Below are 25,560 nucleotides of genomic sequence, written 5' to 3' on the forward strand. Positions count from 1 at the left end.
GGTTACTGCTATTGAGGCTGTGTCGAGCTGACTGAAGAAGAGAAATCAGTTTGGGCTGCAGTATATTAGTTACTGAAAGGCTGTGTGTTGTGTTTGCTGCCACAGAAAACAAATAAAAAGTTCCCATTTTTGTAATGTGTTTACTGTATGCAGCAACAGACCAAGCTAATTAACAGATAAAAGATGACTTCATAGCTTTCCATGGCCAAAAGTTTTTGGCCATTTTCGGTGTCTGACTTGTAGCTGCTAATTAGTTGGCATGAAGACACTTTGGTAATATTCTAGAGACTTCTTATTTCTTTCCTGTGGCGGCAAACAACACACAGCTTACCTACACACTTTATGATTGACTAAAGTAACATAACCACACCTCACACAGTCACTATCTCACAATAGACTGTGGCAAAAACAAAGTATACTGGCATAGCACCTCACCAGTGTCAACTTAAAATGATGTTAAATTCAGGTATATATGTCGTTTCTGGCAGTTGGTTCAGAGACACAGAACAAATGCACCAAATTAAGATCAAAGATCTGGTTTCTGATATGATTCAGGAGATACAACATTTTTTGTCATATAAGCCCACAGCATTTGAGCAAAATTGTATGGAAAACTGTATTGATTATCAAAAATACTCATACTTTTTTTTAGCTTGTCCAGGAGATGTTCTGTACCAAAGGAGTAACAAATTAAAACAGATTTGGACAAAGTTCAAAATGGCAGAAAATCAATCAGGATGCAAATGGACATGGCTTGTGTGCATAGATTTTTCTGGATGCACAGAGTCCAGGAAAAAAAAAAGTTTAATGTGGAAAATGTCAGTGAGACTTATGGTTCAAAAATTGCTGGCCAAAAATTTAAATACATTGTTGTACCACTGCATCGGGCCAAATTCAGCACTGCACTCCACTGGTTTCTCAGCAATACAACCAAGTGTGAAATTGATCAGATGAACGGTTCTTGAGTTATGCAAAGGACATACAGAGATTCCTTCCTTTATAGTTAGATATGTGCATTCCACAGCAGCAGCTTGTCCTGTGAGTTGATCAAAACCACCTGGTCCAGGGTTTCCTGGTGGATCAGTTTGTTATAAACCACATACCACATGGCAATAATATCTGGGGCTCAAGTCCTGCCTGCATGGGACCTTCATTACATCTCAGCTTTTCCAAGTCTTTGCTGTATTTTCCACTGGGCAAAATGAATCAGAAACCATTAGATTTAGTGTATTTTGATGTCTGATATGTGTGATTTGGTAGAGCTTTTGATTGCAGTGACAACAAACCCAGATTTAGAGCAGACAGTTTTCCTCAGTGGAGGCTATAAACTCTGTTCTTGTTGTGCCAGCTGGAAATAATGAACTCATGTTGCTGTTCTATGAAGATCTCCTGGGAGAACCACTGACCCATGATCCACATCCTGTAGAAATAGCTTACACTGTTGTTCCATCACCTTCAGTCTCGTAATGTTGTTCCTCTTCAGAAATGCTACTGCCACTATGGATCTGCAGTATAATGTCATCCATAAAACTACAAATCCCCTTGGCTTTAGCACAAGTATTTCAGCTTATGCCAAAGGAAATGTTCACCATGTTCTAATAATTTATTGAAAGTTACCACCAGAAAGTAATGTGGTCCCAATTATTGGGAAAATTGAGACAATATTTGGGGCTGTGCGTTTGTCTTGTTGACAGTCTAACATTTTGGCACATTTCTTTTGTTTGAGACCTGCCATGCACTGAAAGATTCAACTACTTTCAGATTTTACACTTCAAGTAACATCTCAAGTGCTTTCAGTTCACAATTCAGCACTTCTACTTCAGCTTAAATTTTAACCTTATGATACTTATAATACTTTCATTTAACAGTTCAGCTGCTTTCATCTCTTACTCTTCAACTTTTCAACATCTTTCATTTCTCTTCTACATTCAACATTTCAACTTCTGAAATTCCAATCATTTTTACTACGTACAGTCCAAATCAAGTGACATTTCATCTACTTTCATCCCTTATTCTTTAAATGTCACTTCAATTACTTTCTTCTATTACTTTTTAACATCGATCCATCTGTTACTCTTCAGCATTACGACTTCTTTCATCTCTTCAAACTAATTTTACCTCTTACAGTCCACATTAACTGACATGTCATCTGCTTTTATCTTTTTCTCTTCAACATTTCAATTTCTTTCATCTATTACTGTAACATTTCAGTTTCTTTTATCTCTTCTGCTTCAACATTTCAACTTATAAAATTTCAGCAAATTTTACCACTTAGTGTATATGAACATGTCATCTGCTTTCATCTCTTACCCTTCAACTAAAACTTCAACAGCTTCAACTTCTACCATCTATTACTCCAACATTTCAACTGCTTTTATTCCTCACTCTTTAACATTTCATCTTCTTTCATCTCTTACTCAAATATGTCAACAACTTTCATCCATTACTGTTCAACATTTCAACTTCTTTCATCTCTTATTTGTCAACTAACACGTCAACTTATGAATTTTCATCCACTTTTGCCACTTAGAATCCACATGAACTGACATGTCATCTGCTTTCATCTTTTACTTTTCGCCCAGAGCTTCAACCTCTTTCATCTCTTACTCTCATAGTTCATCTTCCTTATTTATTACTTTTCAACATTTCAGCATTTATCTCTTGCTTTTCATCATTACAACTGCTTTCTTCTCTTTCTATAACATTTCAGCATCTTTCATCTCTTCAGTCTTTCAACTGCTTTCATCACTTATTTCAACTTAATCTCTAACTCTAACATTTTACTGTTACTGTTCTTTATCTCTTACTAATTAACTGCATTCTTCAACTGACATTTCAGCTACTTTCATTCAATCTGATTTTATCAAATACACTTCAACTAATAGTTCAACTATTTTCAGCTCAAACAGATACTTAATTGCAGTTTGTGTCTATTTCAAATGGTTCATTTGAAACGAGCACATTTAAATTTTCTACAGAAAATAATGCCTAATTTTAAATATAATAGAAAATAAATATTTTGACATAGCTATTTTGTAACAACTAAGCCCCTGATTGTATTCACTGCACTGCCTTCCTCCCAACCCCTCCTCCTCCTCCTCCTCCTGCTCATGAAGAAATGCATTAATTAACCAGGGAGTGTTGCTGGTTGGCCGGTCAGTGTCTTCCTCTCCCCGGCCCTGCAGCTTCATTGGTCAGCGGCTCTCTTGAATGAAGCGCCGCAGAAACGTGCAGGAGGCAGGAGGAAGCTGCTGTGTGGGCCGCCGCAGGGAGCGACCGACCGAAGCACAGCAACACGACCGCCGGGCGGGCTGCGGTGGTGGTCGGACACCGGTTATCTGTCGACCAGAGGCGGCTGGCTCTCTCCCGGAGCTCGGTGTCGGAGAGTGAATGAGGTTGATGCTGCTCTGCTGCACCTGGAAGGACGAACGCATGGGAGAGGAGGAAGGTAAGAGGAGCTGCTGGGTGGAAAGAGCCGCTGGAGGCATGCGGGAGGCGGCGGGGCGGGAGATGCAGAGACAGCTGCTCTACACTGACGGAGGATGCTCCACTGAAACTGGCACCAAAACCGAAGCTTTCAAATGTTTTTTTTTCCACTTTGGGTGTCGCTGTATTGTCGGTCAGCAGTGCAGCATTGGTGTTCATATGCAGGGAGCGTCAGGGTGTTATTGTGCTGCCACTGAAGCCATGTTTCCTCTGCGAGTTGATGCACCCGTCATGTTTGGATGCAGTGCTCACCCTCAGGCCACGCACATTTCCACAGGGCTCATTTGCAAGAAATCTTCAAGAAAAGCCAAACTGGTTATTACTTTAACAAAATGAAGCGAGGACTCCACGGGGTGATTCGTGGAAATTTACAGCATTTTATAAGGTGCATCTTGAAGTTATGGGCTTAAATCAAGTTGAACTTAATTAGATGTTAGATGCTGCTGTACAATATTAACACTGCATGTTACTTGTGCAGTAAAATGTACCACTGTTTAGTAAAGGGTATGTTTAAATATGTAAAATTGTTTGGAGGGGATAAGAATTGGTAGGAGTCACGTTTGTTTGCTCTTTTAGCTGATTAATTATCAGAAATGTGTATCTTTTTTAAATATTTGTATTTTGTGAGGTAGTAAAGCAAAACAGAGACATGTTAGGGGCGTTTGTCTGATGTGGAGCTGTACATCTAATAGATAAATTATTTAAATACCCTAAGGTTGGGTTAGGGTTAGGCAATACATTGATATTATAGCAATATCTTGATATGAAACTAGATATTGTCTTAGATTTTTGGATATTGTTATATCATGATATGGCATATGTGTTGTCTTTTCCTGGTTCTAAAGGCTGCCTTACAGTAAAATGATGTAATCTTCTGATGTTATCGAGCTTCTCTGTTCTATTATTTGCATCTATCAACTTAGTCATTATACCCACATTACTAGAGCTCAGTACAATACCAGTACCAATACGAGTACCCTTTGCAATACCAATAGAATACTTTATTAGGTACCTTTAAACACAGTGCACCTGTCCACCCTGAAGTTTTCTTGAAACTTTATTAGGTGCTTCATCATGTTAGTCATATTCACAGTTTTTTCCTGGAATAATCCTTCTACATTCTTTGCATTTATTTTTTATCAGACACCACATCTTTTTTCTAGTCATGGGCAAAAAACAGTATAAGATGCCGTTTGACTAGAGGTGTTTCAAAACTACTTGGTGATGATATTTTTCAAAAAATCCTGTTGTGTTAATATTTTGTGAAAGGACTAGTGATCCCAGCAGTATTGTCACCATATCGATATTGAGGTATTTGATCAAAAAAAAAAAAAATGATATAGATATAATAGAGGCAAACAGTAGGTGATAACACCCATTCATTTCATTGTTAAATGGATAAATCACTTTAAAGAGTAGTTTCCAACCTGGTCAAAAAATCTGAAAAATGTTCATCCCAATTTCCTAGAGTCCAAAGTGACATCTTCATATTGCAGTCCAAAACCCAAAGACTCTTCATCTAGTGTAATACATGACAAAGAAAAGCAGCAAATCTTTACTTTTAAGAAGCTGGAACCAATAAATGTTAAATAGTTTGGAACTAACTATCGTTAATCTACTAATTGATTAATTGACTAATTATTGCAGCTTTAATTATGTGATGTTACTGTATTTTGAGATGTTGGATACGCTTTGTGATTATCCTGCTCCTTATCAACAGTGTACTGTAGCTGTCAGTCAGGTTCATTGAACTTCACAATTAACCTTTTAGGCAGTGACTCAATTTGCATTACAGGGAGTTTAGCTCGTCTGCAGGAGAAACTGCTGCAAGTTTTCTGTGAGAAATGAGTTTGGAGGGGTGGGCTTCCCGGTCATTTAGCTGTACAGTTTATACAGTGTGTGTTTGTGTTTGTGTGCCTTTACTGGGGTAGCTGTGTCCTCGCTGAGACCTTTCCAGAGAGTTCAAGAGGAGACAATTATCAGGGAGAAAAATGCTTCATAATAAAGTGATGAGGTGAAGAATATTAATTAATAAAAAGGTGAGGTGCACGGAGAGGAGAGGAAACAAACCAGACCTGCCTACGATGAGCCAATATGATCAATAAAACTACTGCAAGAGGGCAGCTGCTCACTCAGGCGTTACAGTAATGAGCCCAAAAACTCTGCCAACACAGCTTTCAGATAGAGGGATGAACAGATAATTAAAGCTGCAATAATGCTCTGCCTTGTGATACTACATCGATACACTAGTATTGATATTCAGATGCTTTATTACAACAGGAGCAAGACGCATTTTTGAACTTATCTGTTCAGTGTTTTACTAATTTACAGCTGTTTTTCATTTGCGTGATGGCATGCATGGACATGATGTTTTAAATGCAATAGGCTTTGTGTGTTCATGACCAACAGGGCTGGAGCTACTGCCCGCAGCTAATCTCTCAAACTACTGGATCCATCAGCCTAATATTTTTGTTCACATTTTTGGCATAAAAAACCTTTTTTATTGACTGCTCTGTTTTATACCAAATGGTGATGCCTCACTCCTCTTAACCCACTGGTCAGGGCTGTGAGTCATCAGCAACTGCTAGGCTAAAAACAAGACCTATCTACTAGTCTGTTGCAGACTACATTTTGGCTTTTGCTGTGGCTCAAAAACAGACATCTGTTGAAAAGTTTTGTTTTATCTTAAACTGGAGCATCTGCAGATTAACTCTATGCCCAATGGGTTATGATCCACTAAAGTTAGAGATGATACCAGGTGAATAAATCACAATTTTGTTAGCGTCATTGCCATCTCTGCTTTATAACTGCATGGCTGCCGTATTGGGGCATTCAAGGTCCACAAGTAAACAAATGAGAGATGCAAACTTCCCAACAAAATTGACTGTAACGCTCAAGTTTAATGTATTTTACTGAAGCAATTTTATTCAATTTTAGTTTCCTATAAACCTGAAATGTTAAACATTGTACTGGTTAATTGATGAAATTAAATGAAATGAAATACCAAAACATTAACCTTCTGAATAGCCACTGGTGCATGCAGGTTCTGACCAACAAATTATGCAGAATTTTAGCTATTAAGCTGGTTGCATCTGGCAGTTCTGGTGACATTGCAGTAGGTGCTTCACCCTCTGTTGCCTGGTGGAGATCTGCACTCGTTTAGGTATGTTTTACTTTTCACCTGCAGAAACGTGATGATTTGCTGCCACTAATAATGGTGCCACATTATTGTGAGCAATTTGTTGTCATAGTAACCTAACAAACATTCAGAGTAGCTCATTAAAAGTTTCAATTTAAAAAACAGTCTTCACATTGAATTAATATGTGCTTTTAGGTTGAAGTGGTGACAACATACACTTATAGGTACTCAGATGTGACAAAGTGACTTTTAATGACATTTCTGGGATTATTTCTGAGTGCCCTGCAGATCTCAGACCTATTTGAACTGGCAGAGATTTTGAGGCTTCAAGAGTAAAAGAAATCAAGTACAAGAACTCAGCAATGTGACGCTAGTAAAATGTTAAAAGTGCAGGAGTTACAGAAAGATGTTACAGTATTCATGTTTGGCTTCTTCCTCCTCTCACAGATTATAGTCCTGCTCATATCAGACACATTTACAGAACAGAGGAAGGATCATTAACTATCTGCCATGTTTAAATGTGCCGTTACTTTGCATCTCTGTGTATAAATGCCATGTCACGGTCGTGTGGTCAGGATGTGAAGGGCGTGTGATGTGTTCTCAGGCAAATGAGCTGCAGCAACAATAATATCTTCTGTATGTAGCATAACACATCTGATATTTGCTGCTGCTGTCACCTAGTCCTTTCCAGCAAACAGATTTACATCAGCAGAAACCACACACACACACACACACACACACACACACACACACACACACACACACACACACACACACACACACACACACACACACACTCACTCTGCTGCTCTCTCTTTAATGCATTACAGAATTAGTCCTTCCAGATCTGCAAAATTGCTTTTTCCTGAAACTCTAATCATAATGAACATTTTCCTCATTAGAGAATGAGAGGATCAAACTGTGGTCAAGTTGAAAGGAACACTTATCTGTTGAAAACAAAAGTTTCTATATTTTCCACAAGAAGTAAGAATCTTTGTGCTTTACTTTGGTCATTATAATATTTGAGTTGCTGGCACTTTTGAGCATTTGAACGTTTAAAGAAAAGACTTGAATATATGTTAAATAAACAGTTTTTGCAGCCCATCCTCCATCAGCTCCACACAGGCTTCTTCCCCTTTGATCAAACTTGGATTTTGTGGCTCCAGTGACACCATAATCCCTTTAAAAACATTTTAGGTAATATTACACATGCTATGCCCAATTTGTTTATCCTATGTGCTACCTGAAAAACATTTTTTATTGCTAAAATGATGCTGTTAAGTAGGCAAAAGTAACGTTTTACATTTTCATATTACAGTTTATTTAGACTAAATGTTTTGGTCATTATTAATAAGCACAATGATTTTCATTCCCTTTCTTGATTTCAGCTTCTGCATTCTCTGAAATAAAAATAATAATTAAAAAACACTTTGCAAGGGACAGCTACAATTCATTAATTCGTCACTTAAGATAGGACAAAAATAGAAGAGCACTGAAAATTTATGAATATATTAGAAGCGCACAATTGCAAAAATTGGATGGCCTAAACATATGCCATAAAAGGACCTGGATCGGGAGATTTCAGAAGAGAATTGAAAAAAAAAAAAAAAAAACTCATTGTGTCATGATTTTGCTCCTCGCTGGAAAACAGTCTCACAAATCGGAATTTTTTTTATACTGTTGCTTCTGGACTCCTTCCAAATTAGCAACTTAATTTAAACCTGGAAATATAGTGATATATGCATGGAGATGGAGAAGAAAGGTGAGAGAAGGCTCTGGAGCACATGATTGTGACAAAACAGACAACATGTTTGGAATACACTTCATCAGAAATGTATTATGTATTTTGAGTTGATTGTGGGGCTAAATTTGAATTTTGTTGCTGAACTGTAGACTTTTTTCCTTTCAGCTGTTTAAAAATGACAGGAACAGGAAAGACATTGTAAGAAGACTGTTACGTTGTTGAATGTTATGTATAGAATTGTAATAAAGTAAATGTCTGACAAAAAAGGAGTAATTAAATTCAGAAATAATTAGCTAAACATCATTAAATTCATTAAGTAAAGTGCGATAGTGTGCAAAAGTCATCATTGTACGACAAAAAAAGATTATTCTAAAATCATAGGCAAAAAGTGTTTCCATTATTTCACTAAATGTTATGATTTGATACCAAACACTGCAGACTTGGTGTAATGCAACAGCTCAGTGGCTACACCCTGCTGAGTAATACTCTCATTAAAACTTCCTGTTAGCCATCATCAGTGTGTGTTGTGTGTTTGATATCTGCAGCTTCAGTGAGGATCATTAGCAGGGCTGATTTGCATTAAAGGCGATATAAGGACGGATAAAACGAATATAACATGCAAACACACATCGGCGATTATTACATCTCATCCATCTCATCAAAGAGCTGTTATTGATGTTATGCATACTGAGCTGTAAAATGTTGGATATCATTTCATCCTTTGACCTCGTGTGTTCCTGTTGTTCCAGCTGGAGGAAGTTTGCCCGTCTGTGCGGGATGCAAACAGAGGATCTATGATGAGCAATACCTCCAGGCCCTCAACACTGACTGGCACACCGTCTGCTTCAGGTATGTTCAGCACACAACATGTTGAGATCACGTGTGTCTAAAGGCAGTGATGGAGTGTCTCCTTAGTGAATGGATGAGTGTAGACCCCTGCTTTCCTTTGTTGCATTTCACTCCACATCTCTGTATTTGTCATTCTTCTACTGCCAGCTTTCCAATTAAGACATAAAATGGCAGGGTGCGACATTACTTGCCCAAAGTTTTACTTGGCCCTGCACAGATTGGCTCATTTATTAGTGATTATCACATGACAACAAAGACTTAAGTCATATCATTAGATTAAACATGTCATTTTTAATCTAGGGCAGCAATTTCTAAAAAAAAATGTCAGAAAATAGTGAAAAATGTCATTTCAAGGCTATGTCTTTAAATGTCTGGTGTTGGGAATCTAAAACCCAAAGATATTCAGTTTAATATAATGTGAAAATGAGAAAGCAGAAAATCTCCATATTTGAGAATCTGAAAACAATATTTTTCTTGAAAAACTGCAACAATTAATCAATAATCTAAGCACTTTAATAGTTTAATTCTTTGCTGGATTTACTAACCTGACGTGGCCGACAGTCAGTCCTTATTTTTGAGCCCTGAATGGCCATAAAATAAAATAGATTTACTTGGAAACAATTTTGGTAATTAAATAATGAGTTCAGTCTTTTTCAAAGGAAAAATACCAAACATTTGGTGATTTCAGTGTGAGAATTTGATGCTTGGTTCTTCTTCATAAATGACAGTAAATGGAATAACTTTTGGTTTTTGACCGTTGGTCAGATACAACAAGCAATTTGGAGATTTCATGTTCTGATGTAGGAAAGAGAAAGATTTTTCGTACCATTTACAGAGACTTCATACCCAAAATAATTTGTTTATTAATGGGGAACATGATGGTTGGATTAATCAATAGAAAATGATTTCTTAACAGACCTGGACATATGTACCTGCTGAGAATTGTTATCATATTAGCGCACATATTCTCACCTTTTTCCTTGTTTAAACCCTCTTCTGTCAGCTGACCTTTTACTCTACTGGTAACACGAGCGTGTGCTCTGCCACCTTCTTTTCTTCACTGTGAGGAAACTCAGAAAATCAAAAACATGGACTAAAGACAACATTGTGCTACACTGTTAAGACACTAAAACATGCAAAGCGGAAGCACAGCCATCAAAGTGTGCCTCGTATAAAGACAACTGGACCAGTTTGAGACAGCAAAACAGCAGACTGATGATAGCAAGACAGACAGGTGACAGCAGATAAGGCATTGTTATCACCAGTTTGCCCTCATCAGTATTTTTGTGTTCAAGGGAGGTCCATTTTGGGGTTTTTATGTAATTCTGTAGCTGCTCCTGTTCATCAGGTACTGAACAATAAATTAATTTTAAAAATCAAATAGTTTTGGTGCTTTGAGATTGCTGTAACAGGTTGCAGTAGCAGGTAATAGAGTAATAGTAATATTAGTTTGTTTCATTAGACCAGAGGGAATTTATGCCAGAAAGTCTGGGCATACATGTTGTTTTATGTTCAGCATGTGAAGAAAAATGGATCTGTTTGTTAAAATAATTTTACTGCAATCGCGATGCTAATTTTGTTCGCGCGTCATTTGGAATTCCCATTACATGTTAGCATTGAGCTAATGGACCAAGTGGTAGTTATTTATACATATGTTACAATAGATTCAACAGGCAAAAAATCTACCCCAAAAATCTTAAAAAAACCAAAACACAGTACTTAAAAGAATCATTTTTTCTCCCACCCCTTGTTAATATAAACCCCCTCAGTTGAGGGAGTCGAGAGCGTCAGCGCTGTAACCTACATCACTGTCTGTTGCTCATGAGTGAGTGGAAGTTTCCGTTTGAAAAACCTGGAGAAGAACGCAGATGGAGTCACTGGGGTTCAGTTCAGATGTGACTGATGATTTCTGGCCTAAGTGCTGCTTTAACGTGCACTGGTCAAACCGGTGACATCACTCAGGCGTTATTACCACAATCTGCTGTGACTCACCTGTACCTGTAAACATTACAACAACCGGTGAGCCCTCAGGCAGAGGAATCTGTCACATGTACAGACACCACAGGTACTGAACAAGAAGCAGCAGAAGCTTCACTGTTGTTTTGAACTGATTCACATTCATTTTAACTCTTCAGCCACAGAAACAGAAGCTTGTTAACACATCATTAATTAACTCTTTTACCTCGCTGACAGACATTCTCAGAGACTTTTAAGGCGCCATTGAGCATTTATTTGCTTCTGTTTCATTAAATCTTTCTTTTTTCTCATAATCAACCAATAAGACCCCTAGTTTCTGTTGTTCGGAGCTCCAGCATTAAACCTGCAGCTGCCATTATGACCAACATCTCTGCTGCAGTCAGTTGGTGTATTTGGTTTTACTTTCCAAAGGTTTTGTTTGGAGGAGAAGAATAGGCAGGTTTGTGTTTCAGTCTCAGGCAACATGAGGTGCCACGTTTGGATGTCTGGATGCAGCCAGTTCATATCTGACACATTAAAACTGCAGCATGTTGTGTGTGTGGGCAGTGAGATTTCATGTGTCCCTCTGTGAAAGAAAATTATTCACATTTGTAATTTTTATCCAGGCTATTGAGATTTAATATTGAGTGTAACTTTTATCTTGGACTTTTTAACATTTTGGCAACAGACAATTTTAACAACCTGTAAAACCAGAAATTAGATTTATTATTATTCATTATTATTAGGGATGCACTGATCGAGAGCCAGAGACTGGAATTGGTTTTCAGTTTGACTGGCGACCATATATTTAACAGCACTGGACACAGGCAGACACACCTGTTGGCAGCATGAAGAGGAGTGATAAGGTCCAAGAGAAGGATAAAGAGAAGACAAGGAGACAAAGCAGCTCATCAGCTGACATTGTTGCCAACCTCCCAAACATTTCCTCATCCAGACTCGTTTAACTTAACTGCTTCTGTTTTTTCATCACTACAAAATATTACTTCAGCAAATTCTTGCACACCAGTCTCCAGTTTGTTTACATCTGCTCCCCCATGAGATCATGCAGTGGTGTTTAATCTTAATAATATAAAAAGGCCTGGCTGTAACCTGGAGCAGTTTTGGAGAAAGTGTAAAAATTATTTAGTGGTCAGTGTTTAATTATGAACACACAATTTAATTTTCCATTAAGAAAAGTTAGAAAAATGCTTTGTATTCTGTCAGATAAAGTTCTTCCAAAGAAAGAAAATGGAAATTGACCAAAATCTGAATCAGCAGGTCAAATTTTTAAAAAATCAGAAATCAGAATGGGCCAAGAAGGTTGCAGGCAGTCTGTCTCTGATTATTATTGTGCATTATTATTATGCAACCCTTGCCCTTCAAGAATAAATTGCAGGTCAGCTTAGTAGCAGCTCTGGAGCTTTGGAGGTTTGCCCAGTCATCACAGAATTGTAGATAATCAAATTTCCATTTTCTGAAACACTTGAAGGACTTCTCATCCATGTTGGCTTGAAATTGAGTGGTTGTGGAGAGTGAAGGATGGAGACAGCAGGTTACAGTCTATGTGAACCAGTCATAATAATTAGGTTTAAACATTTTCCACATATTCAGGCATTCAGTGACAGATTAAAATCTAGTTTGTCCGATTGCCTCACTGTTTTTGCTACGTTGTCCTGACTGGACTTTAAAATAAAGTTCAGACGTCACTAAATCTTCAGATCAATACAGTCACCTCTTGTCATATAACAGAATGATGCATCTGAGCACATGAATAAAAAGGAGACTCACAGATGGTTGCAGACGGACTAATGGCCATTGATTCTTTCAGCACACTAGACTGCAACTTGACACTTCCACCAACAGCTTCTGTCAGGCTGGGAGGAAGTGCGTCATTGGCTCTTTTATGAGATTTCAGATTTTAAGATGGTATTTGGAAGTGCAAAGAATCTAACTGTTTTGTGCTGAATGTTCCTTTATTAGATGAAAATAAATGTTTATTATATGTAGCCCTGCGTAAAATGGAAATGACAATAAATAGCTGTATTTGTTTGTTTTTTTTGAAACATTTTCTCTCCCACACACAAGCTCCTGTTTAGCATCATGCTAATATCCCTCAGTGTTGTTTGTAGACAATGACACTGCAGTAAAAACATCACCAAGCTCCATGAATGGTAATTCTCATTAGTGCTGAGAACTCATTAAGCTGAGGCACGAGGAGTTATTTACTTTGAAAGTGGAGGAGGTTTTTTTACAAGGCTGCTCTATATTTAATTAATAGGACACAGTTGTTGATGTTGCTGCTGATTTTGTTTCTGATGATCTTATGTAACATCTCCACCTCCTTCTCCCTCTGTCTCTCACATCTTTTCATCATGCTCGCCTGTTTTCTGTCAAGCAGGAGATAAAGACAAGCATTTGACAAGGAGTCCTAACTGAAACGTTTAGTTTTGTTGTTGTTTTCCCTTACTTTCTGGATAGAGAGAGATATTATTTAATGCTGCAGTCAGTAATATTTTACTGGCTCTTTAAAAAGACTATGACACATTGAATGTTTCTGCTCTCTGCCTGTCTTCTCTCTGTGAACTTCAGGCTATCTTAAAACAGTACTGGACCGATTGTATGTGTGAGGCAGGAGTTGTTCAGTCAGGTGGGACGTTCACCTCTGATTAGAGGACGTTTAACATCCTTTTTTATATAAATTTCATGATGTAACTTCCAGCCGGTCGACTCTGTGTCACCACTGGACTTGCAAGGTTCAGGATGATTTAAAACAGTAGATGGCGTGTTGGGCCATTTTCTCAAGTTCTCTTTTTTTTTTTTGTAAATGCACTGTAATAACAAAGAGCTCAGCACAACATTGGACTACACAATCAGCATGAATAACAGTTGGAAAATATAATGGCAGAAAAACCCTCAACAGTATTAAAATAAATAAATAAAACCCAAGTTTTAATGAGGAGAATGCTAAGACTGTTAAAGCCATTGTGGAATTGGAAAAGCGGAGGTATATAGCCCATATGATCATGACCTGTATGTTGAGCCATTTTTAACTCAGCAAATTTAGTACATTGGTTTATTTCATCACAGTACACTCATGCTTCAAAAATGTTGTTAGGTTTCCATTATCTCTTTTAAAAATGCAGCAGAACCAGAAATATTTTTTTATTTTGCACAATCTTCTTTTCTTTGCAGTTAATGTTTTTATTTATTTTAATGTACACAAACAGGTAGTATTATTAATAGACAGTAAAATATCCAAAGGCCCATGGTGAATACACATACTTGGAACCAAAATCATCATTTAGTAACCACAGCGGTACAGCCAGATCATTAGTGTCCCAGCAACTTCTTCAACTTCTTCAAGTTCTCATATTGATCTTAAATATAGCCTTAAGCCGCCAGCTGTAAGCAGAGATGAGGAGCAGCCTACAGGGGTCTGATAACCTCACTTCTTTCTAACCCAGCAGTTCCCCTGAATCCCAAAGTCTGTCTTGTTTGAACCGAAAATTCATATTAATGGATAATGTGCATCTGGAAAAATATTCTGATCAAGTCGCTTATGTTGGCTATAATTCCTGCTTTTAGTTCAGAAGAAATAAATAAAAATATGTCAGATTGTTGATGTGTTTTTAAATTTTTTATTACACAGATTAGGCTATCATAAATAATGGATTGTTGATGTTTTAAAATTGCGATAAAAAAATATATAAAATGTGTTTGTCAGCTCTGACAGCTTCATGACAACCTTATATGCTGACAAGATGTTTAAAATGAGTGTAACACACCTGTTACCTGTGTGTAGTGGATCAAACAAACACAGTGCTTCATATCATCCCCAGAATCTGTAACTGATTTTCATAATGAAATACGAAGAACAAATCAAAAACAATCAAAATTACACGCTGATGTTACTTTAACTTATTCTACACATTTTAATCCTTCCGACATGAGCCACCCGCCCGCAACTCTCCTGTCCTGAATTTAACCCCTTCTCATCTGGTCGCCCTGTAGCCACAGCTGAGTTCAATGACATCACGTAAGGCGATTTATCAGGTGCATGTTCAGTTTGAAAACAGTGTGTACCACACCGTTTCCAGATTTAACGACGTTTCCTTAAAACAGTGTGCTATGGGCTTCCTTTGACCTCTGGTGAGTTACATATAGTATTCTCTTGCTTGTAAGTAGGTCTGGTATCTATTTTTTCATACCTTTATGTACACAACTTTGTGTTCAATGCACTACTTTTGCCTTCTACATAAACGTTTCACTACCTTTTGTCTGGGCTGACCGTGCCCCAGGTTTCTTGCTGCTCTCTCTGGAGCCACAAAATGCTTTTTACAACTATTTTCTTTCTCATATGCAGTGTGAGACTCACACCTGTAAACAGATTTGATGCACGATCACTCCTCCTCTCACTGTGTTAATCTGAGCTGGTGGACAGATCGGCAGCTCTCGCTGTGTGGAAAACTCACCGCTCACTGTCATTAATGATTTCCCCTGGCCGGATGTCTGAATGGGAAATCTGAGGAGGGCATTTGGGCACAATGGTTCACAATGGTTTTGTGGTGTGTGCATGTGTATGTGTGTACAGGCAGTTACATCTAGCTGCCTCAGGATGGATGAAGGCTTGCAGTCTGTCTCAGTGGGGTATCTTTTTTTTTTTAAGTGTTTGCATCTTTTCATGTCTCTCATTTGCGGGGATTTTTGTGTTTGAACTCATTTCACACATGCTGTTTGTTTGCATATTTATGCACTTTGTACTTTGACTGAAAATGAAAGTGCTACTTTGCATTTCTTTGCAACTGTACCATCATTAAGTGAGATGTGTGTGCAACAGATAGCGTTGTGTTGCTGATTTGCGTTGTGCCAGCTTCCTCACACTCGTTTTGAGGTGTCAGATACCAGCCTGCAGCTTTAAGCCCTTCTGCCCACCCTGTAGTGACATACACACACCAGATCTGTTGAATTAGTGGGAGTGAAGCCATGTGAGTAATTAAAGCTGTAAAAAGAGGGTTGTAGCCTCCTAGAAATCATCCTGACGTTTCCCTGCGTACCACACGGTGTCTAGAAATGAGAAGGAATATTTTTTTGACCCAGATCCAAATCCTGAGGGAGAGCCGGATTGTCACAGAAAAGGAGGATTTAAGATGGTTTTGCTAGTCTGACAAGACTTTTGTGGAAAATCGACTAGTGGAAATGGAGCTTACATCCAAACCAGTCCAACTGCAGGACCCAGTGCTGCGGCAGAGCAGTGGAAAGGAAGTGGGGATGATAAGAGACGAGGGAAATGCAAAATTAAAGTGCCCAGAGTTTTATTTGGAGACTGTAGGGAGTCCCATGGGTGCAGAGAAAAAAAAGGTCTCCTCAGAAAATAGCAGCAGCTCTTTACATACTGTGACTTCATGGGAAAATGAAGCTGTGTTCTCACTGAGGCTTCTGTTTGTCCCAAAGCTCAGCTGAACTCCACAGAGACTCTTTATTAGGAATGCATCCATACCATTTATATACTGTGAGTACTGACCACGAGGATGAGCAGCCTGGCCTTTATTGATGTGATGCATCACTATATGATTAGACTGAGGCAGTTACCTTTCCATCATTAAACAAAATGTATTGATTTCTGTAATTAAACTGTTTAATGTGTCTCAGAGAGCTGTGTGTAGTCTTTCTTTTACATACGGTGTCCTCTTGATTTTGAAGCAGTTATCTGTGCCATTTTTCTATAAATACATCTCAGTTCTCTCTTGCCAGTTTCATACATGTATAACCTTCACACAGCTTTTTACATTTGTTTATGTGCATATTCAAATGGTGCATGAAGAGCTTTCCAAGGAAGATTTCTCTGTTACAGTAAGACTGACTGCAGCAGTAGTTTGTTGGTCAAACAGAATAACAGTAAACATGACTTGGAAATAAACCACAGTGGTTTTAAAATAACTCCCTCTGAAGTATAGTGACAAAGACATCACACAAATTGGAGCAACACCACAGATTTACTTATTGATCAAAGGAAAATTATATTTTATCTTCATTTTTTTTTAGGTGTGTGCATTTTTTTTTCTATTGGTTATGATAACATTGAACTCATCACAGTATTTCCTGAGACCTTGGACAGACAATCAGGCACATTTTACTGTAAACAAACTCAACTTATCTGGAAGAAAAAAAGCTGAATGTTTAAATCATTTCCCTGTATGAACTGTTGTAAACAAACATCACAGTTGACAGATCAGCGCCCTACTTCTGACTTTGTGCACACTTACAGTTTTCCTTTGAAGTGAACTAATTTACCAGCATTTTGCGCCTTTACATTTGGTTTAACTTCCAAAGGATCATTATCAAAACTATGAAAATAACCCAAGCTAACATACAATGAAGTTCAATAGTTAGTGTGAATGCATATATATGGATTTTTTTCACCTGATATGATAACCAGTAATAACCTGCATCTCGTGGCCGATACAGATAAGGCAACTGATAATTTCACATTTTTCCATTTTAAATAGACGTTCATATTACCTGTAGTTTATACACCCCTGAGGGTAAGAAAGGCTCAGATGTAGTGAGCAAAGATGGATGATCTAATTCTTCAGCTCTGACCAAACCAAATCTAACAGACATCACTATTACAACAAAAACAAAGAATAGTTCTGACTCTGGAAATGTTAATCATCAAAAAGCTAAACAAACAGACTTTGACTGTTAAGGAATCTTTTGCCAAATAATTTAAATTGAATGCTTTGACAATGGCTTCAGCAGATATTTATGGGCTATAATATCATTATTGGAATAATAAATACTGATATTAATTCACTGTTATCGCGCAATGATTTATTGGCCTCAATATTTATTGCGCACCCCTAATCATAACCAATAAATATGATGGCCAAAACTATGAAAATTATGGGCTGCTGTAGAAAAATGGCGTTGGAACAAGGCAGACGCCATGGAAGAGGATCTGCTCACTCTGGAGTTTAATGTTTCATTGTAAGGTAACAAAAACAGAATAAATGTTATTTTCATGTGATTATACACTAATGAAAACATACTTATGAACATTATATTCCATTTCTGCAATATTCTGCTAGTAGATTCCTGTAAATCTCACACACAGGACCTTTAAATTGATAGTAATATGAATTTGGATGAGATAAGAATAGTTACATTTTTAAGTTGTTATAAACTGGAATTATCTCTTAAGCCCTTTATCAGCCATGCACAAAATGAAGCAGCTAAATGGAATGAAGCCATCATTAATGTTATTATTTACACCAGAGATTTCACCAGATTATTTTATCTTGCTGCCAGTCCTACAATGTGACTAAACACTTGTTTCTCTTTTACATTTCACAGTGTTTCATTATTTTAATTATTTATTCGTTTGTCGTTTCTGAAAAGGCCACGAGGACTCGGACTAAAGGCTCTCTAGATGCTTCTCAGTGAGCGTTTTATTGGCTTCTCTGTGTATTTGAGGGGATTAAGTTAAAGTAGCTCTTGACATTTCAGGAGAGACAGCAGATGTAGTAAGAAGGTGTGTGTAGCATCATTATGACAGGACTCTGGAGTCGCTCCCAACCTCCTGTTTCCTCTTGGGAATGATGAATAAGAGGATTTCTACTCTCACGCTCATTAGCATCCTCTGTGATCCTTTTGGTTTCATATTTTTTATTCACTGTATGGAATTTGCATTTTCTATTCTTTATTTGAATATAATCATTATTTAAATTATGTGTAGTCTGAATCACCAGATTATTGTAAATTAGTTTCTTCTTGTTCATTTCCACTTTCCTGTAGGGACATTAATAATAAAGCAGCTTTAGAAAATCATCATCTTATGAATATATTTGTTTTTTTTTTTTTTTACTCCAGCTCTGCTGCAGTGTCTCTGCAGTACGGTGCAGCACCGTCCTGCTTCCAATAAAACTATTTCTGCTTGACACTCACTGCCCCAACATTCGTCTCAACGGACTGCGAGGGCTTCTGCTTTGTTCGCACTTTAGATAACAACCTCTTTTTTTTTTACAATCCATGTACATCCACTAAAGGTGTAGGAGGAAAAATGCGCTTTCTGATTGTACACACTGTTTTCTAATGTTGGTGATGGATTCACACTCATGTGCTCATATTCTGTCATATCAACAAACACACACACACACAAGTTAAAACTCTTTAGGCGAGGTTGCCCTCTCTCAAGGACGAGCTGACACAAAGCCTGCAACCGCTTTCCTGTGCTGCAGGACACATTTCTGTCTCCATCTGTCCCCCCACATTACTGCCTCTTGTCTGGAGAAAAAGATCTCCTAATATAATCTAGATATTGAATGCAAACAAAAGATGTGGCAGGTGATCATTTATTTTTATTAATCTTTTTGTGCAGCTCTGTGATACAGTGAAGTTTGGCTGTGTTTCTGTAGAGGGCTGCAGTGACTCAGCTGTTTCCACCTGCAGCTGAATTCTGCCTGGAGACAGAGGCTGCAGGACGTGATGGATGATTCATGGCGTGTCGGACTGTTTATTGAGTCAGAAAATAAATCTTAATGTAGAACCTCGACTCTGAACTCTCACAGTGTTGACGGCTCAGTCACATTAATGAGGTGAGACTGTGAAAACAGTTCTCATGGATGCTAATTAGTACAGAGGTATTATAAATAATCACAGCGAAGGACCTTTGATAAACAGCACAGCAGTTTGTTTATCAAAGCTCCTCTGAGTTTGAGTAATGTTGATTATAGATGTGATTAGTCGATTATTGACTGTTTTGATTAATCATTAATCATTTTAGTCCTTCTATGAGCAGTAATACTAAACAGAGATAAACATAGATAAAATTATGTGAGATTAAAGTGATGAAAATTATGTAAAGATTAGCATGAGCTAAAAATAGCATTTTAAAACTCCTGTTGGTCACATGCTTCATTGCTGTGTGTGTGTGAGTGTTTACACCATGGCCTGGCAGAAAGAAAAGAATAAACATTATATATTGCATATCTCATTTTAACAGTGAACAAGTTGGAGTCTTGAGAGCACAGAGAGGTGAATGAGAAGGTGCATTGTTTTAGATTTTAATAGCAGCTGTGTCCATTTCAATCTCAAATGATCTCAAAATCTCAAAAGTAGTCAGCTGACTGTGCTCGTGCAGCCTAAGGCTACATACATGTATATACAGTATAATGATCCGTATTATTCTATAGAGATTGTTGCTATGGTGACATGGGGCTGAGACATCCATCTGGAAATCCAGCTCTGCTCCACTCAACAACACCCAACTCACTGTGACGCAAGTAATTAGCAGCCATCACCAGGCTGTCAGATACTTGGATTACTCAGAAGTACCAATACATTAACGTGGCAAATACACCAGTACAAATAAAGGGTCTGTGTTCAAAATCCTACTTAAGTTAAGTGCAGAAATATTATTAGAAAATTATATTTTACTCACATTTATCAAAAGTAAACATCCTCTATCAGCAAAGAAATGGCCCCTGTGGCTAAAATGACTCATTACATTAACATGTAATTAAATGTGTAATTGCGATTTTACTGTTGTGACTGGTTGAGGTGGAGTTCATTTGATTTTCTTTGTATACAGTCAGGTCATTTTTCAGTTCAGTCTAGGGGTTGGGAAGGGATCGTAAGATAAATCTGAGGGGTGATGAAATGATTAGTGGGAGAGGAAAGATGAATAAATTATACAAATGCATTGTTGAGATGTTTGTCAGCAGAAGTGATCGTGAATTCAACAGGGAAAATACAAACAATGTAGAGGAAATGTGCATTTTTTTGATTTATTGGTCATTTCTAATCATTAATCTTAACTAAACAAAACAGTATTTTTCAGTACAGTGGCCTCACCGTCTATTACAGTAAGAGGCAAACTATTGGCATTACTGCACTAAAAACTTCTTTTTTATTTATTTGCTAACTGATATGTGATATACTGTACACTGTATATTAGTGATAAGTCAGTTTATCAGCGGGCTCTGCTTCGTGTCTGGATGTACATGTTTTGGACCAATTGGAGCAGTTTGGTGATGAAGATGATAGAGGTGTAGATGATCTGGCTCAGCTGGTTTGTCTTGTTTCTGCTGAGGTTTCAGCCTGAATGAGACGTCTCTGGGTATCTATGAGTGAGGCTACACCCTCGCCCTCATGAAAACAAAGCACCTCGGGGCTCTGATGAGGAGGTTGGTTAAGTTGAGCGGAGGTGAAGGGCTTTAATAGATGACAGATAATAGGAAAATTGGATTAGTGGCACTGGAATCTTTAAATGTATAGACCAGTGAAGGAAATGGACAGTTCACATTACGAGGGTGGAGTCTAAGCTGTGAGGTTAAAAACTAGAAATGAGCAGCCATGAAGAAGGTGGGGCAGAGGACAGGAAATGGTTGATGAAGGAGCGTGACCCCCTCTGTGCAGCTGCACTGAGAGAGGAAGCAGAGGAAGGGAGAGACAGAAAGACAGAGACAGAGAGAGACAGAGTCATTGATGGTTGTGACAGCACGGCTGGTGGAGCTGCTGACATGAGTCTGTCTTCTGACTGTCAAAACAAGAGCAGCGCTCCCACGGGTGACATGTCAGCAAAGAACCAACGCAGCAAGAAGCAACACAGAAAGTAAGTGAACTGACACTTTAACTTATAACACAAGAGTCTGTTCTCACTTGTTCCGGGGCTTCTGACCGGATCACATGGTCTTCCTCAGGAGATGGAGTTAGCTTTGTTGTCATGGAGTCAGAGATGCTCAAACTTTCCATGTTGTTGCAGTTTGTTGAATAGACCTGAAACTACTGATTATTTTCATTATTGATGAATCTGTATGGACCCAGACAGTTTTTCAACAAGTCTTTACTGAGTCAATATGTTTTGGATCAATCAGAGCTGTTTGTTGAAGAAGTTGATTAAGATCTAGATGATCTGGCTCAGCTGGTTTGTCTGGTTTCTGCCAGAGTTTAAATTAAGGTTTTTGTCATTCTGTCATAAATTCTGAGCACTTTTGGGACTTTGTGTTTGTATTGTTTTAATTTATTCAGCTTACAGTCTGCTGAGTAGACCTGCCACTAATGATTGTTTTGTCATCATTGATCGATCTGCCTGAGTATTGTCTGATGGACTGAGTGATCCTGTGGTCAATACATAAGAAACATAAGAAAGAAGTGAAAAATTCCCCCAGCAGTCCAAAACCCATGATGCACATGATCTCCTGTATGCATGAGTGACCACAGTAGAATATCTAACATTTGAGAACTTGGAACCATCAGATGTTTGCTGTTTTTACTTAAAAAAAAATGGATTAATCGATTATCAAAACATCATGATTATGTAGACAATTTAATAATTATTGTCTGTGTATTTATGTTAAGGATTATCCGTCTAATAGAGATGTGAAATTTTTGTTATTTATTAATCTGCCAGTTATTTTGTTGAGGCATTAATGAATAATTTCATCTAAAGAATGTCAGAAACTTGTGAAAAATATCCATCGCATCATTCAGATTCCAGTTTTTGACTGACCAACTGTTCAAAACCCAAAAATATTCCATATAAAATCCTATAAGACAAAGAAAAGCTGCAAACATTACAGTTATGTTTGTTTACTGATATTGTTTCAGCGCTCAATGCAAATCTTAGACAAGTATTTAAGATCTGCTGTGTGTTTGTGTGATCAGTGAGGGGGATCGGCCAACTGACTGTTTCACTTCCTCTCATGTTTTCACACAGAAGCTCCTAAAGTGACAGAAATGTAAAGCAGCTTTAAAACTTCATCGTTCATTGTTTAAAATGCAGAAATTGCTCTTAATGCCTCCATTCAGATGTACATTATCTGTAACATTCAGTGTCTGAACTGTGTCTCTCTGTGGCTTTAGATGATTAGTGTCTCGTGTTGTGTCTCACTTCCCTAATGACCGAGCTCACATCAGTCACACTTCTGTCTTTCTGGATCCACAAACTCATGTCTGTTGGTGACTTCCCTCTTTTATCAAAGCCGGACAATGAATCAAACCCTGCTGTCCTACATGTGACTGCCTTTACTATTATCACTGAATGCTTCTGTCCTGGTCATATTACCCATCATGCACTGGCTTACATCATCGGCTGTAACCAAACTCATGTTTCCACAAGTCCAAATACTGCACTGCAGAGAAAAGGGTGCAATGGTGCAATGGTATTTGTGTGTGTGTGTGTGTGTGTGTGTGTGTGTGTGTGTGTGTGTGTGTGTGTGTGTGTGTGTGTGTTTCAAAGAAGATAAGTATGTTATCAAGCACAACCAGACTGTCAAAGCGGAAAACTCATGTTTTTATCTAATTGGATGTCTTGTGTGTCTTCTTTTATTGCAAAGAAGCCAGAAATAACATTGTCCTTATACATGCTTTCATTTATTTGTATGTATGTAACTTTGTACACAGTAGACAGAGAGAAAAATTACATGCTTAGATTTCTACATATTTATTGACGATGCACCATGTATGTCAGATATTCTGAGACTGAATTTGTTATTCAGACTTTTTCATTATGATCTAACTGCAAACAAAGATGATGCAAATCTTATAAAACAGCAGACATTGAAAAGCTAAATTTCAATATTTGCCTTGTGTTAAACAGTTAAAAGTTTGATTTTTGTTTGTTTGTCTGTAAGAAAGCTCAAAAATGCATCTTTCCATCTGATTTAATATAGTTTTGTATTTTTTGTGATTTCTTATTTTTGTTTCCAAGTGTGTTCAGAGTGGGTTTGCTCCATTTTAGCTTTATTTAGTTTTAGTTTTCATTACATTATATATTATATACACATATATCTATTATATATTATAGTATGGGGGGGTATTTGTTTGGGATTTAAGGAGGTCAGAACAGGTATTACATCACAACAACAACAACAGCAGCTGACTCACAGTTATCCAGACATCTCAGCTGATAAACAGATGCACCACTTGCCTCCTCATGTTTGCTGCTGACAACTATGATCAAATTGACAAAAACTAAAACAAAAGACATTTCTTGCATATTTTTGTTTGTTTATCTTAGTTGGTTTTATAAGTACACAATATTGTTTCACATAGTCTTAATGTTTTTGTAAAGTCTAGTGTTTTATTTTTATTTCAGTTAACCAAAATGTTTTTTCACATCTGGTTAGTTTTTAGTTTAGATTTGGTTCACTATAATAATCTTGCTTCCCACAACATTGCATTAAACAAGCAGTAAAATCTACCCACAGATTCACTGCCTTCTTCTGGATTTATAAATATTTTTTCCTGAAATATCCTAACAAACTAAAAACGGTCTTACTACACACGCCTACTTTTTTTTCCTTTGAGCTACATTTGTCATATTTCAGCAGGTTAAAGAACTTAAAGGTGCAATGTGAAAGATTTACAGGTATGTTTCTTTTTTTTTAGAATATGGCAAAAATAGTAATAGTATAAATAGTAATAATATTTACAAATATTTTAGTTTTCACATGTGTATAGTCATCTGAAAAGAAGAATCTTTGTGTTTTCATCACCTTAGAATGAGCCGTTCATATCTACAGAGGTTGTGGGTTCTCGTCATGGAGGCTGCTACGCTGCACTGCCTTGTTTCTACAGCAGCCCAGAATGGACAAACCAAACAATAACTTCAACTATGGCCATTAGTGTTTTACACAAGTTTCTACACACTTGAAAAGGAATGGAGGGATGAAGGAGTTTGCAATCTGCAAGCTCATCACTAGTTGCCACTAAATCCTACACACTGGTCCTTAAATTCAACATCATATATGTTGTTTTAGCGCCATTTTAAAATCACAAATATGTGGATTGAGTGAGTAAAGAGAGGAAGAGGGCTTTGCTGTTGTGTCGCCTCTAGTCCATCACATAAACTTTGATATATGTTCAACATTTTATCTTTCTGTCATTTCTATTACATTAAAATTCTCCTTTCTAATCTGTTATACTTTTGACTAAAGCTTGTCATTTTCCACTGACACTGCATCAAAAACTCCTCCTCATTCTCCTCACCGTAACGTCCCAGGGTTCAAACCTGCCGATAACATTTGCAGAGAGGAGAAAGGAGTTGTCCTGTGTTTGGAGCGTTTTGATTAATCACCTGTTCCCGAGCTCCAACCTTTGGCTCTCACTAAAATACTTTAATCACGCTGGAGCCGATAGACTCCAGACTTAAACCCTGCATGTGATTAAAGGAAGGAAGATTAACGCCCTCTTTTCTCTCTATTCTATCCTGTCACTTTTAAATTTAACCTTCAACATTTCATAAAAAGTACTAAGACTTGGTTAAGGTCAGTCAGACTTAAATTGTATCATTTAAATGTCTCATACAAAATAATGTTTAATTGTTAATTTAAATATCACAATAGATAGAAATTGATGGATATGGTTTTCTGACCTGCTCACCTGG

The 25,560-nt window shown here is 37.6% G+C and overlaps 1 protein-coding gene across 2 annotated transcripts in view; it reads left to right on the forward strand.

Annotated features, from left to right (window-relative positions):
• Positions 1-3,218: 3,218 nt before the first annotated feature.
• limk1a (LIM domain kinase 1a) overlaps positions 3,219-25,560 on the forward strand; it is a 72,631-nt gene continuing 50,289 nt past the window's right edge. Inside the window, exons 1-2 of one of the 2 annotated variants that reach the window (XM_084716986.1) lie at positions 3,219-3,448; positions 9,119-9,218. In XM_084716986.1, the coding sequence (XP_084573112.1) occupies positions 3,391-3,448; positions 9,119-9,218 (158 nt within the window). In that variant the 5' untranslated portion in view covers positions 3,219-3,390. Of the gene's footprint in view, positions 3,449-9,118; positions 9,219-21,538; positions 21,787-25,560 lie in introns of those variants that run through there. The other variant, XM_084716985.1, reaches the window with a different exon arrangement.

This window comes from Lutjanus erythropterus, chromosome 4 (genome assembly GCF_056507025.1).
Source record: "Lutjanus erythropterus isolate fLutEry1 chromosome 4, fLutEry1.hap2, whole genome shotgun sequence".
NCBI lineage: Eukaryota > Metazoa > Chordata > Actinopteri > Lutjaniformes > Lutjanidae > Lutjanus > Lutjanus erythropterus.